Source organism: Acartia tonsa, chromosome 1 (assembly GCF_053477335.1).
Source record: "Acartia tonsa isolate MP-2025a chromosome 1, ASM5347733v1, whole genome shotgun sequence".
In the NCBI taxonomy this organism is placed as follows: domain Eukaryota; kingdom Metazoa; phylum Arthropoda; class Copepoda; order Calanoida; family Acartiidae; genus Acartia; species Acartia tonsa.
This window is the reverse complement of record NC_137260.1, coordinates 2285619-2304269: the sequence shown is the minus strand read 5'-3', so window position 1 is coordinate 2304269 and position 18651 is coordinate 2285619. Positions and strand designations below refer to the sequence as shown.

Sequence of the window (18651 nt, the reverse complement as noted above, 5' to 3'; positions counted from 1 at the left end):
TACAAATATGATAAAATATAAGATTATTCAAACTTATTTTTTAAAATATTTTTAAAAAGTATGTATCTTTAATGTGAATGGTTTTCATTCTTTTCATTTTAATCAAATAAAAATTATTTAACTACATTGGAAATAAGTCACTTTGTAAAAACACTCTTTTTTGAATTGTAAAGAACTGAAATGAAACAAGACTTCTAATTGGTTCAGACTTCAGAATTATATGTTTTATTTTAATGTTAGATTTTTCAATAAAATTAATTGTTTTAGAAAAAAAAATATTTCCAATGAACATAGTAAGATTTTTTTTTATTGTATCAATATAAAGTGAATTATATAAATTGGTCTAAAAGCCACAATATAACCCCGAGTAAAAAAGACCTTTTGCTCTGGTCAACATGACCAGAGCATCAGTAAAAATTAATTTTTAATTCCCCCAAAAAAAGTTTATTGGGGACTTAATTTAAATTTGGGCTCTGCAGTCTGATTCTACTGGTGTCATAGTATATTTTTGATATACGATTTAAAAAAAGGTTAAAAAGAGTTTAAATGCAGGATAATGACATACGCACACTTTTTAGGAATCATTATTTCAAATATAAGATCAAGATGAATAGGATAACTAAATAATTAAAGTTTTTATAAAAAAAGTTTTAAAAATCAGTATGTTTAAAATGAACATGTGGGCATTTAGATAACGATTATAGAGTTGCTAAATCATATCTAACTATTACAGGAAACATTATTTGAAATTGATAGGATAATTCTTATATGCCTGAATTAATAATATGAGCTATCAGATACAGATGGACGGACCTACCCTTATTATAGAAAAGCTTTGCTTTTAAAAAGAGTACAAAGTTGCATTCTCTCAATTAAATTTGTTATGTAATTACATTTATGTTCCCAATCTTATTAGTATTGTTATTTTTAAATTTTAGATTTTAGGAACCTGCCTTAATTAAATAGATATAGGACATCTAGATACACATTTTCTAATGCAGCCAATAGGAAAACAATGTAGCAATAATTCGGCCATATTATTGGTTAAAAATTGTGCAGATTTTTGTACAAAAGTGAGGACGTCAAAATATGTGGGGAAGGGGGGGGGGGAGCTATGGTTGTTGGTGTTGCTTCATAAGACCTACACTCATAAGACCTACACTCATTAGTCCTACACTCATAAGTCCTAATTAATATAAGACCTACATTCAAAAGACCTACACTGACATAAGACCTACACTCACAAGACCTACACTGACATAAGACCTACACTCATAAGACCTACACTGACATAAGACCTACACTCATAAGACCTAATATGACATATATTTTATTATAAAACAACTTAAACAATCTAACAATGAAAGAATTTATTAGGATAATATTTAGATGTCAAATCCACACAAGCTGTACAGGTACTCCTTGATGAAGGCAGGGTTGTAATTGGTTGCAGCAATCTTGAGGTTGGCCCTCCTTGCTGACAAACGGTCAGTTCTTCCATGATTGCGGTCAGGATTGTTGCCACTAATGACCTGCTGGAACTTTGTCCTTGCCAGAGAGTCCTCTGATTTAAAATGGTTGATAACCCTTAGCACATTATGGTTGGTGCCAACAGATTTGTTCCAGGTGCTGTTCCAAGCTTCAACAGTATTGTTGGTGGTTGGTTCATTATTCAGGATGCGCTTAAAGTTACTCCAAATCTCTGGAGGAAATACTGCCTTATTTCTTTGTCCACTCCTGTGATTTAGTTTGCCAACATAACTCCGTTCAACATATCCTAGAAAGTCCTCAATCTCTTCATTATCATCACTGTTGAAATGTTCTTCAAAGTGAAGAACTATCACTGTTTCCCATCCAAGGATCATGTCTCCAACAGGCAGTTTGTCCATCGCATAAATTAAATCTAATCCTACCTGGAAGGCTGCATTATCATGATAGAAGGGTAGGCAGCCCTTCTGGCCCATCTGAAAATGGAGGTTTTTCTTCCTGTGAAATTGGCAGCCGACTATAGTTTTAAGGTTTGTGAAAACCTCTCGTGCTGACTTTATTACTGCCTGCTCAAAGTCAATACTTATAGAAACAGGTGACGTACCAACAGCTTGCATTACTGTTTGGAATGCATGTTTGTAGACAGCAGCAGTTTTGCTTGGTAACAACATGAAGGCAGCTGGATACAATTTACCCATAGCTTTTCCACCAGATCCAAGTATTACATACATTTGTGCAAATTGAGCCGGGACAGCCTGCAATATAAAATTACATGATACACTATTATACATGTTATAGGTAAAGCATGTTTAGATATGTAAAGATATGTAGTAAAAATGGTTTCAGAATAGCACGTTTTATTAATCTGATGTGAGAGCAAGGTGTTTGTAAAAGCAGCTTTAAAAAATAAACATTTTATTACCTTAAAGGTACCGTCCATGCACCACTGTTCACTGTGTGCCAATATGCGGCAACCAAAATCAGACATAAAGATAAGGGCAACACCACCATCCATTTCATCAGCTGCTGGAAGAAATTCTTCTCCTGAGTCCAAGGTTTTGTATGTGGTAGGGAGATTAAGTAAGTCGCTATTGGTCTGGGGCAAAATGTCCTCACCCTGTGTCTTGCCCCTAAACAAATGTATACATCTATTGGTGCTATGAAATATATAGTATGATAATTACAAGGGGCTAATTTAAGGTACTATTCATGATAATGTGTGTGTGTGTATATTAAAGTGTGTTCAATAAATATTTTGTTTTGTAACATAAATCATACCTGGCTCGATATATCTTTTGTTCCAAGTTCCGTAGGTTGGACATTGTTGTGACAGCTGCTATTCCCTCAGTCTGCAGGTCGTTTGCAAGGTCTGCCATTACTTTCCGGCAGCTCAGAGTTGGGTTGCGAGCCGCATTCGCCACAGCCTCTACTTCTTTTTGGGCCACCAGGGATTTCACATTATTAGATGAATGTACATGCTCTCCCTAAATTATTTTAAGTGATTAAAGTGTGTATTCTGGTGTTGATACAAAAGACATAAAGACATTCAATAATTGGCATAAACTCAGATGCGATAAATGTCTGGTTTTACAATATTTGTCACAAAAGCAAATTAGAAAAAAAATACTTACATGTATAGCTTTGATGTACTGTACACCATCATTAGAAAAGACCACGGCACGTACAGGACATTTATGACTTTTCCTAAGCCTGCAGGTCCAGTAGGTAAATTCTGCTCTCTCACGTTGCTTCAGGTAATGGTACTGATGATTATCCACCAGTATCTCTCCTCCTCTGTTTGAACTAATGAAAACAGCTTGCAGTAAAGCTGCTTCCATTCTACAATATTCTCAGGTCTGCTTAAGCTCACGGACAAGAATCGAATGATTGGGTTATTAAAATCGTTGATTTTTTACAATTCAATTGGAAGATTTTTTTGTCAATTTATTTACACATTATTTTTGTTAATTTTTTTAAACACATTTTGGCCTCCATTCACGTTAAGAGTTTAGGACTTATGAGTGTAGGTCTTATGTCAGTGTAGGTCTAATGTCAGTGTAGGACTTATGAGTGTAGGTCAAATGTCAGTGTAGGTCTTATAAGTGTAGGTCTAATGTCAGTGTAGGACTTATGAATGTAGAACTTATGAGTGTAGGACTAATGAGTGTAGGACTTATGAGTGTAGGACTTATGAAGCAACACCTTGGTTGTTTATCTTCCTAAAAATGCTTGAAAAAAAAATAGTTTTTTATTACCCTCACAATAAAATCTTTACCAACATTTGATGAAGGGGTAAATAGTTTTTAGTAGTGAAGCTACTCTTTAGATCCAAATGTTTGTCTATCGGTCAGTTTGTCCTTCAAAGACAAAATGTAGAGAATATGATTATCTCGTCTCCTATTCAAGATAGACAGCAGTAACTTTTTGTCATCACTCTTATATTAAGAAGAATGATTATCTATTAAACATCCAATGCAGTTGGACTGCTTTTTAGCAGGTTTTAAAATTTTTCATATTTCCCCCCATATCTTTGGTATTTTTGGTCCGAATTTTAAATTTTTTGTATATAATTTTATCAAAATTTAATCCCTACAGATCGGGCCCTAATTTCAAACTTAATAGATTAGGGGGCTAATGTAGCCCTCCCTTCTATCTCGGCTCCTGTTACAGATAGAGACATAAAATTTTTTTCTGGTGGTTCATGTGCATTTTTAGAGAAAACTTTTTCTAGTCATAGCCGTCAGACCGCTTCTTAGCCACTTTTAAGCGGCCAGCCGCTAAATATTAAAACAGCTGTAAGGCTGCCAATTTTTAAGCTAGGATCACCAAATTTGGAAACCGCAATTTTTGGCGGTTACAGCGGTAAAATGGGAGTTGGCGGTGCCAATAAATATTTTTATCTGTTTCTTATCACAATAAAAGACAAAATTACAGGTAGGAAATAGAAAATTGGTGAAAAATCGGCCAAGAAGTGGTTAAACTATCATGACCTTACTATACAAGGAAGTTTATTATTGCTCAAGGATTGATATTCATGATACATGTCCATAGTAAGCCAGACAAAAAATCAGTCATAAAATTCGTCACGGAGTGATATAATGGTAAAATGGTCATTACACAACTTTTCTCAGATGTTTATTGATATCTAGGTATTCACCAAAAAATATTTAGGTCTCTACCTTATACACAAAAGTCATAATGTAGAAATTAAGATTTATTTAGAATTTTATCTAATTTTGATGCCACCTAACCAACTTTGACCAGACACCATGACTGACACAGACCAGATAGCCTTATAAAATCAACTCTAGCCGACGTATAATTACTAAACTTAAAAAGCCGTGAAGTAATGAAGGCAAGTGACATTGAAAAAACTAGAGGGGGGGGGGCTAATTTAGCCCCCCCCCCCCTTATCTGTAAGGGTTAATTTCCCATTGCTCTAAGGGAAACATCCATGGTAATTGGACTGCTTTTTAGCAGGTTTTTGGCTATAGGACTACTTCCTAGAGTATTTAAAGCTAAAGAATCAGGAAAAAATATATCATCTAAAAATTTCGTTGCCCAAATTATTGAACTTAAACAAATATGTCTAAATAATGAAAAGCATTTCAGAAATTTATATCATCTAAACATTTTGTTGCTGAAATTATCAAAATGAAACTTATACAGTTACAAATAAACAAAAGGGTTTGTCTTACACCTCTATATGTATGACAGAATTTGTTGCCAGATAGACCATCTAGATCTTATATATCTATTCATTGGATGTCAAAGCTGTTTGAAACAAATTAGAGAAGAAAGAAAAATTAAGTGCTTTCTCATAAATTTAAGAATACCTTAATTTAATCTATCCCTAACTTTTCAAGCTAGGTATACATTATAAGAATTTATGTATCCGTTACCCTCATTGGCCCTTCCTACCTCTACCTGCTTTCTTTTGAATTAAGAACCCTTAGGCATCGCTAACTTTAATGTAAGCCTACCTTAAAGTTGTACTAAAAAAGCTTACATAAATTTGAAACCAACCCTTATCACCACCCTTCCCTATTAATTTCTAACTGCTTTCTTTGCAAAGAATGGTTTAGGAATCCCTAACTATTTGTGTAAAGGTAGCTGAATCCCCTACCTTATGAATCATCCCTTTTGATCCACTTCTCCAAGGGTATCTTATCAAAAATCCAAGGGTATCTTATCAAAAAAAGGTAACTTAACTAATTTTAAAAATAATAAGAAATGAAATTCTTTCTTAGGATGACAATTTGATGTTTTTTCAACAAAACTTTGTGTGGATTATTTTTAATTTTACTATAATAGAAAAAAACTATAAGGATAGATCATATAGAACTAAAAGCTACTCTTTGTAATAAACATATAAAATTTGTTAACATGTGACTCTTTGTAGATTTTAATTTTAACATCTATATAGATGTTCATACATTTTAACAAAAAAGTATCATAGGTTCAACACTTGCCTATTTCTAATATTTGATTATATGTCATGTGTTTTACCTATATTTTACATGGTGCCTTTACCAAGTTAAGAAATCACTCTCTACAAAACATATTTTTAACCTTTCTTTATAAATCTAACAAACTTAAAGCTTAGAGGGGTTGTAGCTATTATGTATAACAAAGACAGGATGTGTGTGTGGAACTTGAATAGAAACTACTTAAAAACTAATGAAAGCTATACAATTTTTATGATTTTTAAGCTAAAAGAACAATTAGCTGTTTTAAATAATAACCTTTAAAAAAATATTCCACAAAGAAAGTACAAAAGTATAGTATAATGAACCAATAGATATAGTAGATCTAGATGGTAAATCGGGCCCAATAATTTGTGAAACTTAATAAGGAATTTCCAAAGAGGTAACATTATCCCAAGAAAGTTACCTATTTAAAGATGACTTCTTATATATGTTATGCCATATGCTTTACATCATGCGAGGGAAGAAATTTTTTAACCATATGATTAACCAAAGCAAAGGCTTATCCTATGAAAGACTATTTATAGCTGATTAATTTTGCAAATGATATGAAAGGATAATTGCTCTTTCTAACCAAATTCTGTTTACTTTCTAACCAATATATGGTAGATTGATCCTCCCCTGTATTCCTATTGGCTGAATTTGGGAGTATGTATCTAGATTATATCTTTTAATAATTCTTACTTGATAATTTCTTTATTGGTGTTCCTTTATTTCTTTAAAACTTGAATGACAGCTTTAAATGACTTATTTTTGATTACATTTTTTTACGGCAATGCTTCGCCTATCTATCATGAAGTGTTGATTTAGGGAAAAGAGAACACTAAAAACATTTTTTACTGTGCTAAGAAAATTGCTAATAAAACATCATATGTTTTATTTTAATAGAGAAAGAGGGGACAATGGGCTATTTATTACCAGCTTATACCAATAACGAAATTAATTTACTGAATAATCAGAATATAAATGTATAAGAGTCGAAGCAAAATTGTAAGTAAATTTGTTGAAAAACTGCTTGATACAGAATAATGTTTATGGACATACTTACATTTTAAGGACTTGATTATAGAGTTGCTTCGCTTATAATATTGTTCTTTGTTGTCCCAGGAATCAATATTTCAAAAAGCAGATCAAAGGGATAATTAGATCACTTAAAAAATTGTTGTTAAAATAGTAAAAAAATCAACATGTTTAAAATGGACGTATGGACATTCTGGTGATGATTATAGAGTTGCTATGCTTTCTAAATCGTACCTAACTACTACAGGAATCATCATGCAAAGTTTGAAATCAATAGGACAATTCTAACATGCCTAAATTAACGAATAAAAGCTATCTACCTTGGACGGACCGACCCTAATTATAGAAAAGCCTTGCTTTTAAAAATCATCCTGTACAAAATATTTTGAAGCAATTCATATAAATCTAATATCTTTAGAGGGGTAGCCAAAAGATAGGGTGTATGTCTGTGTATGTGTGTAGGACTGGACTAAGAACTGCACATGAAAACAGTTTTTATTATCTTTAAAAGTTTTTTAAAGCAAGAATAAGTTTCCTTTATTTTAAAATATAACTAATGGCATAGCTTCCATGAAAAGAAACCTTTTCATTCTAGAAGCTAGCAAGATATTTTAAACTCCCTTGATTATATCTCTTTTTTTATTACCATTGTATTTACCTTCACTTTTACTTTATTTATAAACTAGCGGCTACGCCCCTAGAGGCCTCTAGTGGCACTTTAAATGTTTTTATTTCTCTACATTACTTCTTTATTTTACGATAATTCTCTTTATGTTACGTTGAAGTATCCCATATATTTTTTAAAATTTTGATTTTTTTGTCATTTCTCTTGGGAGGGTGGTTGTACCCTCCCCCAAAATAGTTATAAACCTTCCCAGAAACCATGAGAATCTACCCTGTTAAGGAGAACCCGATTGGTACAGACACACAGACAAACAAACATCCTGTTACTTTAGTATAAGGATTTTAGCGCATATGAAGGAACACCAATGAATACATCAATCAGTTAAATGTAGATGAAATCAGGGATCTAAAGGGATAAGACAATAGTAGATAAATTGATACCCCGCCCAATTTGAATTTTTGGATGCCTAGGCAAAATTTTTGAATTTTGATCCCCCCCCCCCCCAATATAAAAAAAGCTTGGACGTCCTTGTCCTGTACAATTAGTGGTTGAAACGGATGGATATTAAGATTAATGAGCATACCAATTAAATTTCGAAAAAAGTCCCAAAAGTTATTAAGCTCTTGAATAAGAAAATGTTATAATACAAATTTGAGGACTAATGTAATATTTTAGAAAGCCCAATGACCCCTCCCTCCCAGGATTGAATGAGAATTTGTACTTTCTTTCTACCTGACTTAACTAGATAAGATACCTTTAATATGTTAAGTATAGCTGTAACGGATCTGACGTTCTTGTTAGGTTTTTAAAAATTCAATTGTAGTCCGCCTCGAGCGGTGGTGACGGAGCTACTCGTTGACTTGGTAAGGTTGCGGCTGAGGGAATATGAAAGCGATGCGATTCGATCCCTTTGTTTAACGTCTCCGATACGCAAATAACGCAAACTAATCACGTATGCCCACAGGGGTCTTATAATGTTTCTAGATAGTTAATAGCAGCTAGTAATAGCTGCGCAAAAATTAGGAATTAGATCCTCCAATAAAGACTGATTCTGCGGAACTGATATATTTTGATAGAACAATCATAGTTTACACAAATTAATGAATATATAATACATATAGGAAAATTACAGAGTATGGTGGGCGTTTACTGATCATGCAGGGATGGCCAAGGATACACGTAGGTCTGCACATTACAAGCAGGCCAGAGTGTATGGTGAGTTTCCAGAATAGTCACGTTCAGTTGTGCTGTGGAAATCTCCGTGATGCATTAAGGATGCCGTCCCTGGATATATGGGCTGCTTTCCACTAAAAGAGTACAATGTTATATCTCTCTTAAAATCTACACGCGCAGGCTTAAAAAGGTCAAAGATACATATTTATGTTCAACAGAAATATGTATTTTGAATTCTTGGAAATTTACCAGAAAAAACAGGATAAAATCATACGATGTTACAAAGTATTAAAAGTACTAAGTTTTATAATTAATTACGAGATCCGTCATTTGTGGACTTAAAAATTCAAATAAAAGAAAAATCAATAGAGAAAATTAAACGCTTTAAAATGTTACTAATTTCATAAAAATCTGTCCATCCGTTTAGAATATTGTAATGTCATTCTGCTTTATTTTCCAAGTGTCTCAAGTAAGCCCCACTACATTTTCTCCCCTTTTTATCTGGCTCGACAGACATGCCAGATAACATAAACGCTCAAATTGGCAAAGACAATAGACTAGACGGCCAATTTTACCTATTATTCTGTCATGGTATTAAAGTGGATATTTAGGTGGCCTAGTCACAGTGCTGTAGGTTGGCAGGGATGCAGGATCCAGAATGGTGGGCTGTATCTCTGTCATCTGTATCTTCGGGGTTGATGTCGTTGGTAATAGCGACGTTGTCTCTGCGGTAGTAGGTTCTCGCCTTTCAGTTCTTGTTTCTGCTCTCTTCTTTCTCATAAGCTTCTGGTAGGAATGCTTGTTGTAGAGGTAGAGGTGGGCGACTAGGGCGATAGCGGCTCCAGGGCCAACGCGTAGAAAGGTGAGGGTAATGCATATCAGATCAGTGATAAATTTAAGCCCTAGGATGACCAGGCATGCGAATGCCATCATGTCGCCATAATCATGGAGCCAGCTCTTGACGCTGCTCCACAGGTCGATTTCGCGCTCCAAATCCGGCACTAGATTATCAAGGGTGTACAGGGGTAGGTTATTGGTGGGAAGTTGGTTACAATTTCCATCTCCAACGCAAAGTCCATAGGTAATTTCCTTCAGGCTTGCTTCGGTGTAGGAGGGGAAGGTTAGCGTATGTAACCATTCAGCTCTCTCTCTTTCCGTGTATATTCCTCCATGGCTGTAATCCGTCCAGTTAACCAGAGGGGTGTCGATGGTCATTTCCATGGGGGCCTGAGTCTTGATGATGGTGGGGGTTAATTGTACCCAGCCTTCTTTAGACTTGACAGTTAGGGGGAAAGTCGCAGAACATGTTACCCGAGTAGAATGCAACTTATAATGTTTAGTTGCGGCATCGGCATAGCCATCAGGGTCCAAAGGTATGTCTTGTTAGCAGTTAACGTCGTCCTTGATCTTCTGGGTCCTCTTAGTGCACTGGAAGGTCATCAATAGATCTCCCTTTAAGAGTCCGAATGTCTGCTCATGTAGCAGAACCGGTTGGTCTGCTTCTCCCTGGTAATGGGTTTCGCATATGGTCTTCCTTAACGTAACATCCAATTGGCTGAAGGTTTGGCGCATGCTATATGCCAAATAATTTAAATGTACTGCAGCTTGTAGGTTGACGTTCACTTGTCCGGGGTCGATGGTGGCGAGTCTGCTCAGTTAGCTGGTCTTGCCCAAGTAGATTCCATCATGGTCTGTTGTCAGGACGTTGAAGGGGCAATGCATTAATTTCATTGCGCCTGTAGTGTTGAGTAAAACCTGTTGCTGGTGATCCACGAGGTAGGTGTCTATAGTGGTGGAGGGGTTGATGGTGTTCACCATCTGTAGAGTGCAGGAACTGTTGTTGATGTTCCACACAAAGGTCGCAGTGCCAGTGATGCACTCCCCTTTATGATATGGACATGGTAGAGATAAGTGATCTGTTTCACTCTCTACTTTGTTGTTACTAACCAAGAATGTCTCCTCCTTAAGCAGGATCTGGTACTTGGCTAGCTTCAGGGTGTTGTAGTGGATCGTGTCTCCCATTTGGATGGTCTGCCCAATGCAGGTGATCTTGTTGTCTTCCATCTTCAATGATCCGGCTAGGGTTGCCGAAACATATATGGGCCTGTTCAGTTTTACTTTGATGGGGTCGCCATATCCAGAAATTTGGTATTCCTGGAGTAAGGACATCTGGCGACAATTCTCTGCAGTAATTTCCTCATGCCTCATCGTTTGGGGTACCTGTTGCAATTTTAGGTGACCCCAAACTCCGCATTTAAAATGGTATAGGGATACCCTCACTTCGCAAGAGTACCCATATACTTTTGTCAGAGTTGGTCGTTGTAAAATAGAATAGCGCTCCTTCACTGGAACTTCTTCTCTAGGTTCCTCTGCTCTGCATATTGTTTCCTTGTTAAATTTCTTGATGGTTGATGGGTTTGTGCAATTGGTGATGTCTATTGAGTATGCCTCACTAGTTGGTGCTACCGAAGCCGTTAGCACCGCGATCAGTGGTAGGAAGATTATGGACATGATAAAATTCCACCTCGCGAGTCTCCAGTATCACAGCTTGACAAACTCGTTGTCCTTTGTTAAATTCCACTGCTTCGGTACTCAAATTCCAAAAGACTGCTTGTATCTTGCCTGTGTAGTCGCTGTCCACTAATCCTGCCAGTAGAATTACTCCTTCCCGTTCTATGCTTGAACGGCCAAATAATTTGAGAAAGTATCCAGGGGGCAGGCGTGTCTGTAGTTTGAGGGAAATGCAAGTTTGCTTTCCAGGGGGAAGGATAGTGTGGGCGGGGCAGTAAATGTCATGGCCCGCACTCTCTCTTGTACCCTTGTGTGGCAGCTTTGCTCCGCGCTTCACGGGGATTCTGATTGTCCGCGCAAGCGTCGCAACTTCCGGTGGGTCCATTTCCTCGTCCGAGCTGTCCAACACCTGCTTGCTCGCTTCAGCTTGCTGTTGCCAAAGTGTCCCGCTCTAGCGTCAGTGATCTTGGTGGTGGTGTAACCGGTAGGGGAAGGTTATGGGGGTCAATGTGTGGCGGTGGTGGCGGTGGTGCTCCTCCCGGTGCATTGGGGGGTCCTCCCTCTTCATCGCTGTCTTCATCAACTGAGAAATCAACTCTTGGGTTAGGCGGCTTCGCCTGTCTTCTTGAATTCAAGGGAATTTGCTCCCCTGCTTCATCTCCGTCTTCTTCAAATGGTTCTGGGGGAGAAGTTGGGTCTCCATCCATCATTGCCGGTGTGTAATATGGTTTCAACCGACCAACATGGACTACCATATCTTCATTTTCTCCCGCTGGTATCGTCTGGATTCTGTATAAAACGTCGGCACATTTTTCGGTAATCAAGAATGGTCCACTCCAATGTTTGGTCATCTTCTTTTTCTCTATACCGCGGTTGGGTGCCAAATAGAAAACTTTATCGCCTACTCTAAATTCGCGATTGTTGTGATACTGCAAAGCATTTCTTCGTATGGTGCTTTCTTGACTCTTTGCCATGGCTTCATACATGGTCGTGTATCTATCCAATAAATTTCTCACTGCCGTGGGAATATCCTTGTCATCTTCAGGGTTGGGTAGCCGTAAAATCAAATCCGCGGGTAGAGTAGCTTCTCTACCCTGGAAGGCTAGAAAGGGGGTCACGCCGGTGGTGCTGTGGATCCTCGTGTTGTACGCAAGGACAACTCCAGGTAAGTACTTAGGCCATTCAGTCTCCTGTCCTTGAATCACGGTCCTAAGTGTCTCTTCCATGGTCCGGTGCCACCTTTCGATGAGGTTGCTCTGGGGGTTCGCCACAGGGCCCAGCTCGTGCTTCACACCAAGCTTCTTCAAGAGTATCTTCATGATAGTGTTGCAGAACTCTTTCCCTTGGTCGCTATGGAATGCCTGCGGGCATCCGAAAGTGCAGATAAAGTTATCCATTATCGTCGTAGCTACTTCGTCAGCGGTCTTCTGTCTCAGAGGGTACGCCTGAACGAAGCGCGACCATCCGTCCTGCAAAGTCAGGATAAAATTGTATCCTTCTGGCATTGTGTCGAACTTGCCTACCACATCCATGTAGACGGTCTGCAACGGGTACCCGTTCTGGATGGGTACGTGTGCGCCTATCTTGATGTTGGCCTTGATGTTCTTCTGCACACAGTCGTGACAGACAGCAATCCTCAGGGGGATGTCTGCTTGATGTCCCACATAGTAGAAATTCCTCAGGAACTTTGAAATCGTAGAATGCATTCCAAAATGCGATCCAGTGGTCGTTCTGTGGGAGTGAATAAACACCTCTTCTCTCAGTGAGAAAGGAACCATTATCCTTCGTCGCTTCCCGGTAAAGGTTTGTATCTCCTGCTCTAGAAATCCATCTTCTGCGATTCTCAAAGTATCAAAAATCTCGGCCAGCCGGTGCACGTCTCTGTTCTCTCCACGTAGGGTTGCCTTGTCCGGTGCACGCCGGTCGTGTCCGACCCATTTACGAACCTTTTCCAAAATTGGGTCGTCTAGTTGATGTCGGTAGACTCTATCTCTATACCGTTCTCTATCAACATTCTCGGGGCCATGTGGAGGGTCCTCCTCATTCTCTTCATCAATGGCTCCGATGTACTCCTCTTGTTCAGCCTCTTCCTCGGCTGTCGGCTCTGGCATATCAGCGTCGGTACGCCTGCTCAATGCATCGGCATTGGTGTTGAGCTTCCCAGGCCTGTGAACCACATGGAATTCATACCCAGCCAACTCCTCTGTCCAACGGGCCATCATCACGGTGATCTTCTTCAGTGACTTCAACTGCTTGAGGGCGCTGTTATCCGTGTTAACTTGAAACGGCTTGAAGCTCAAAATCGTCCGAAACTTTCTGATGCCATAAATCACGGCGGAAGCCTCTCCCTTCCACGAGGGATATCTCTGCTCCGCTCCGGTCATCTTACGTCCCATGGCGGCGATCAACCTCTCGGCGCCATCTTGGACTTGACTCAATACTGCACTATTAGCTCGTCCTGAATAGTCCGTGGTTAGTTGAAACGGAGTATCAGCCTCAAAGTCTGGCACAGCTCTGATGGGTGCACTCTCGAACTTGTCCTTCAATTGCTGGAACTGCTGGTCCATCTCCGGGGTCCACTCTAACTTCGTGGCCTTCTTCTGTGCATTCATCTCACACGTCAAGTCGGCGTACTCAGGGATAAAGGACCTGTAGTACCCGTAGAAGCCTAACACGCTATTAAGTTCGGCCACTGTCCTCGGCGGCGGCCAATTCCTGATGCGGGCCACGTAGTCAGGTACCATCCCGATGCCTTCCTTACTCAGCATGTGGCCCAAGTACTGGATCTTCTTCTGGAACAACTTGCTTTTCTTAGCCTTTAGTTTGATTCCAGCCTTGCGGTGGGCCTCAAATACCTGTCGCATCTGTGGTATGTGTTCAGCAACTCTCTGGTTATATGAAATAACGTCATCGAGATAGCATTGCGTAATCTCGCTTCCAAGCGGGTTCATGGCGGTGCTGATGAATCTGCTGTAGACTGCTGGTGCTGTGCTGATGCCGAAGGGCATGCGGCGAAATTGCCACAAACCCGTCGGCGTGGCAAATGCCGTCAGCTCCCTGGACGCTGGATCCATGCTGATATTGAAGTATGCAGCCATGGCATCTAACATAGAATACACACGGTGCCCTCCTGCGCGGTCCAATAAGGTCTGAATTCTCGGCAGCGGATAGGAGTCTTGTTCAAGACAACTGTTTAATCGGCGAAAGTCCACTGCCCATCTGATCTTTCCATCCTTCTTACGGACAGGAACGAGGGGGCTCGCCCATGGTGACGTACTTGGTTCAATGACGCCCTGGTTGAGCCAGTCTGCCATCTGTGCCTCCAGATCCTTCAACATCTTAGGGTTCAACTCCCTGTATCTCTGTCTAATGGGCTCCGTCCCTGGCTTGAGTCTCAGCTTCATAGTCACCAGGTCTGTGTGCCCAGGGGCCTCTCGACTGAATATGTCTCGGTATTCCCAGATGAGCTCCTTGACTTGCTTCTTAACATCTGGGTGCTCATTCAGTAGCTCGTTGTCTTCCATCTCTAGGTCCGCCCATACTTCCTTGAACGTGGGGTTCTCCATCTGCTCCTTTGTCATAGGCTTGCCATGGTCGCCGTTGTTGCTCTCGGACATGGACTGTACTACCTCACTGGGTTCTCTCAACTCCAAGCTCTCGGTATTTATTACCATACTGCTGTCCTCACAAATCTCGGCGGTAAACACGCACCCAGCCGCTGCGACACAAGGCTGCTCTTGAAGATTTACCACAGGTATACGTATAATTCCATTCTGCTGTGCTCGGTACACTCCTTCAAGCACACGCACGTCTTGACTGTCACCTAAAACGGCTTCTTCTACCATGACAGTCATTTGCGGGCGAATTTCTCGACTGGGAAGAAAATTCAAGACAGACACTGTTTCCCCAGCGAGAATCCTAGTCGCTTGGACAGACAAACAAACAGGGCGCGGCTTTTTCCCTAACGCGACGGTTTTCAAACGAACGGCCAGCCCTTGTGCATTACGAAGCGGTCCCTTGACATTACAAGTCCAAACGTTTTTGCGCTCAAAATCTGCTTTTGCTTTGTGCTTAGCAACATATGACTCTACTGGATCCGGTTTAAGTTCTAAAAAATCTCTTGAATGGTGCACATTACCATTAACAAAATTATCTTCAACTTTACATAATTCTTTAACAGTGGGTTTACAAACATTTAAAGAACTACTGTAGCTACTTATTTCCGTGTTCAATTCCTCGAAGGCTCGTAAAGAAACACTTATCTGAGGATTGGGGGGCGAGTCCTCCCCCGGCGGTTTTCCAGACCGCTCTTCATCTTCTGAGGCGCTTGCAGCCTCGGAGTCGATGGACTGTACGAGTGGGACCTTCATCTTCTTCACGACCAAGGTCGCCTGCTCCGGTGATGAATAATCCAGGATCCCGCGTATCTGTTCGACCCACTTGCAACCCAAGTTGATGGGGGTGCGAAGCTCGGGTATAACCAAGGCTTCCTTGATGTAGCTAGGACAATCATCTCCAAGGATGACACTAATGTTGTAAACACGGCCGATGACGTTCATATCTCCGCCATTCGCCGCTGTTCCTACTGTTAAATCGCAAGGAACAATCGGCAGCTGTAACTTCCGGGCTAACTCCTCATTTACGGCGACTCCTTCGTGCAACTTATTTCCTGTATCAATAAGCCCGTAGGTCCAAACAGTCGGTCCCTTTGCACGCAGGCTGATCTTAACCATAGCCCGGGCGCCTCGTCGTCCTTGCACCTCGTTGAGGGTGGTAGGGTATACAGCTGCTGAGGAACTCCCCCCTACGGACAGGAGCCCTCTCTGCCATTTTTTGAATTCTGGGTTCGGTGGCCAACTGCTTCAAGACAGTTGACATCGCCATAATATTGCGCTTGGTCCCCGTCATCTACACCACTGTCGTTGTCTCCAGGGTCGTTGGCACGCATCTCTCGTACAGCGGCACGGACACGGTCCTGCTGCTGACCTGCATAGCGTCCTCTACCATTGTTGTTGGCGTTCTTCTCCTGGTTCCTCTTGCGCACATTCGCCAGCCTGTCCTCAGGAATGGTACACGTCTTCTGCCAATGGCCAGGCGTGCCGCACCGCCGACAATTACCTTTCGGTTTGTCTTTGGTGGCACCGCCCGTACCCTTACTCGCTTGCTGCTTCTTCTTAGGGCAATTACGCGAATAATGGCCAGTCTGGTTACAATTGTAACACTTGACGCTACTGTTCCCCTCTCCGACGGCATTGACCTCCATGTCCTCCGTGCCATCGTTGCGATAGACAACACGGTTAGACGTGGCGAGGCCGTCCATGGAGGTATCCTCTGCATCTCCATGTTGGATCAGTTGCCTCTGGGTGGCAATCTCGTTCATTATGGTGGCGCGCAAAATGGCCATACTGGCGATCGATGGTAACTGGCAAAAAACTCTTTTCCGTACCTCACGATGACGTAGACCAAGGGTTACTTCTTTACTGAACTGCTGAGCGTCACAGTTGTCTGGGGGGTAAGCTTTCAGCCACATTTGCTCCTTCTTGGCGAGGTAAGTCTGCGGTATCTCGTTCTTACCTTGCGTCAACCGCATATAAGCGTCCTTGTTGATATCCGAAAATTGCCAGGAAAATTGCGTCCAGCCGCTCCAAAACTTGCTCGTAGGTGAGCACATCTTGGCTGTCTGCAACTTCTCGAGCCATCTGGAAAGCTTCACCGTCCAAACTCTGGATGTACTGTCCCTTCCTGCCCTCTTGATCCGATGGGTGATGGCGAGCAATCTTAAACGCATTTTCCATTTTCGTCTTATGACCGTCCCAGTCTTCTCCTGCACGGTTAGAAAAACGAGGAAAATTATGCTTACCGAGCTTGCGGCGTTGGTTTTCCAACCACATGTTGCCCAGCTGAATGAGCTGAGCCTGCTCATTCTGCGCTCCTTCTGCTTGAGCTTGCTGAATAGCACGATTCAGGTTTATCTGCTCTAGATCCGCAGCTTGCGCCATTGTTGAGACTTAACAAAAGTTCTTCAAAATTTGAACAAAACTTTACCAAATTGGTGCTCCACGCGTCAGAATGGTCCCACACTGGTCTCCAAACGCAGTATCTCTTGTCCTTTCTGACCTCAGTTCTCATACAAACTGTCTGGTTGCACACAATCGTCCGAAATTACCGTAGTTCCTCGGGGTAATTTCACATAAACTTCCTGTTGAGCACTTAGTTTGATTCGCACAGCTGACACCAGTTTCGCTGAAACGGATCTGACGTTCTTGATAGGTTTTTAAAAAAGCAATTGTAGTCCGCCTCGAGCGGTGGTGACGGAGCTACTCGTTGACTTGGTAACGTTGCGGCTGAGGGAATATGAAAGCGATGCGATTTGATCCCTTTGTTTAACGTCTCCGATACGCAAATAACGCAAACTAATCACGTATGCCCACAGGGGTCTTATAATGTTTCTAGATAGTTAATAGCAGCTAGTAATAGCTGCGCAAAAATTAGGAATTAGATCCTCCAATAAAGACTGATTCTGCGGAACTGATATATTTTGATAGAACAATCATAGTTTACACAAATTAATGAATATATAATACATATAGGAAAATTACAGAGTATGGTGGGCGTTTACTGATCATGCAGGGATGGCCAAGGATACACGTAGGTCTGCACATTACAAGCAGGCCAGAGTGTATGGTGAGTTTCCAGAATAGTCACGTTCAGTTGTGCTGTGGAAATCTCCGTGATGCATTAAGGATGCCGTCCCTGGATATATGGGCTGCTTTCCACTAAAAGAGTACAATGTTATATCTCTCTTAAAATCTACACGCGCAGGCTTAAAAAGGTCAAAGATACATATTTATGTTCAACAGAAATATGTATTTTGAATTCTTGGAAATTTACCAGAAAAAACAGGATAAAATCATACGATGTTACAAAGTATTAAAAGTACTAAGTTTTATAATTAATTACGAGATCCGTCATTTGTGGACTTAAAAATTCAAATAAAAGAAAAATCAATAGAGAAAATTAAACGCTTAAATGTTACTAATTTCATAAAAATCTGTCCATCCGTTTAGAATATCGTAATGTCATTCTGCTTTATTTTCCAAGTGTCTCAAGTAAGCCCCACTACAATAGCTAAGTAATTTTATGTAACCCTAATTAAATAATTAAGAAATAAAATAAAAAAATATGAAAGATAAGTCTTAATTAGAGTAAAGTTTTTTTGTATACATAAATAGAAAAAAAGAAATATTATAAATAACTAAAAGTGTACTCATTGTAATAAATTTTGAATTATGACTCTTTAAATGTAGAATGAAATGATTACATCTATTTTGTTGTTCATTCACTTTA

The 18651-nt window shown here is 40.3% G+C and overlaps 1 protein-coding gene and 1 long non-coding RNA gene across 2 annotated transcripts in view; both read right to left on the bottom strand.

Annotated features, from left to right (window-relative positions):
* The window catches only part of LOC145331871 (uncharacterized), a 64125-nt gene that overhangs the window by 31959 nt on the left and 13515 nt on the right, over nt 1-18651 (bottom strand). The window lies entirely within an intron of this gene.
* LOC145331870 (uncharacterized) lies at nt 1311-2977 on the bottom strand. Its single transcript, XM_080176732.1, has 3 exons — nt 2767-2977; nt 2411-2618; nt 1311-2243 (listed from the first exon to the last, which is right to left on the bottom strand). Exons 1-3 carry the CDS (start codon nt 2862-2864, stop codon nt 1386-1388), a joined length of 1164 nt encoding a protein of 387 aa, XP_080032858.1. The 5' UTR covers nt 2865-2977; the 3' UTR covers nt 1311-1385.

What these genes read in the sequence shown, in the direction of transcription:
- LOC145331870 (XM_080176732.1), bottom strand. Translation starts at nt 2,864, where the DNA reads ATGGCAGACCTTGCAAACGACCTGCAGACTGAGGGAATAGCAGCTGTC. An exon ending in CAAAAGATATATCGAGCCAG is followed by an intron (nt 2,619 to 2,766) that starts GTATGATTTATG and finishes ACATTTGTTTAG; the next exon opens with GGGCAAGACACAGGGTGAGG. An exon ending in GCATGGACGGTACCTTTAAG is followed by an intron (nt 2,244 to 2,410) that starts GTAATAAAATGT and finishes TTTATATTGCAG; the next exon opens with GCTGTCCCGGCTCAATTTGC.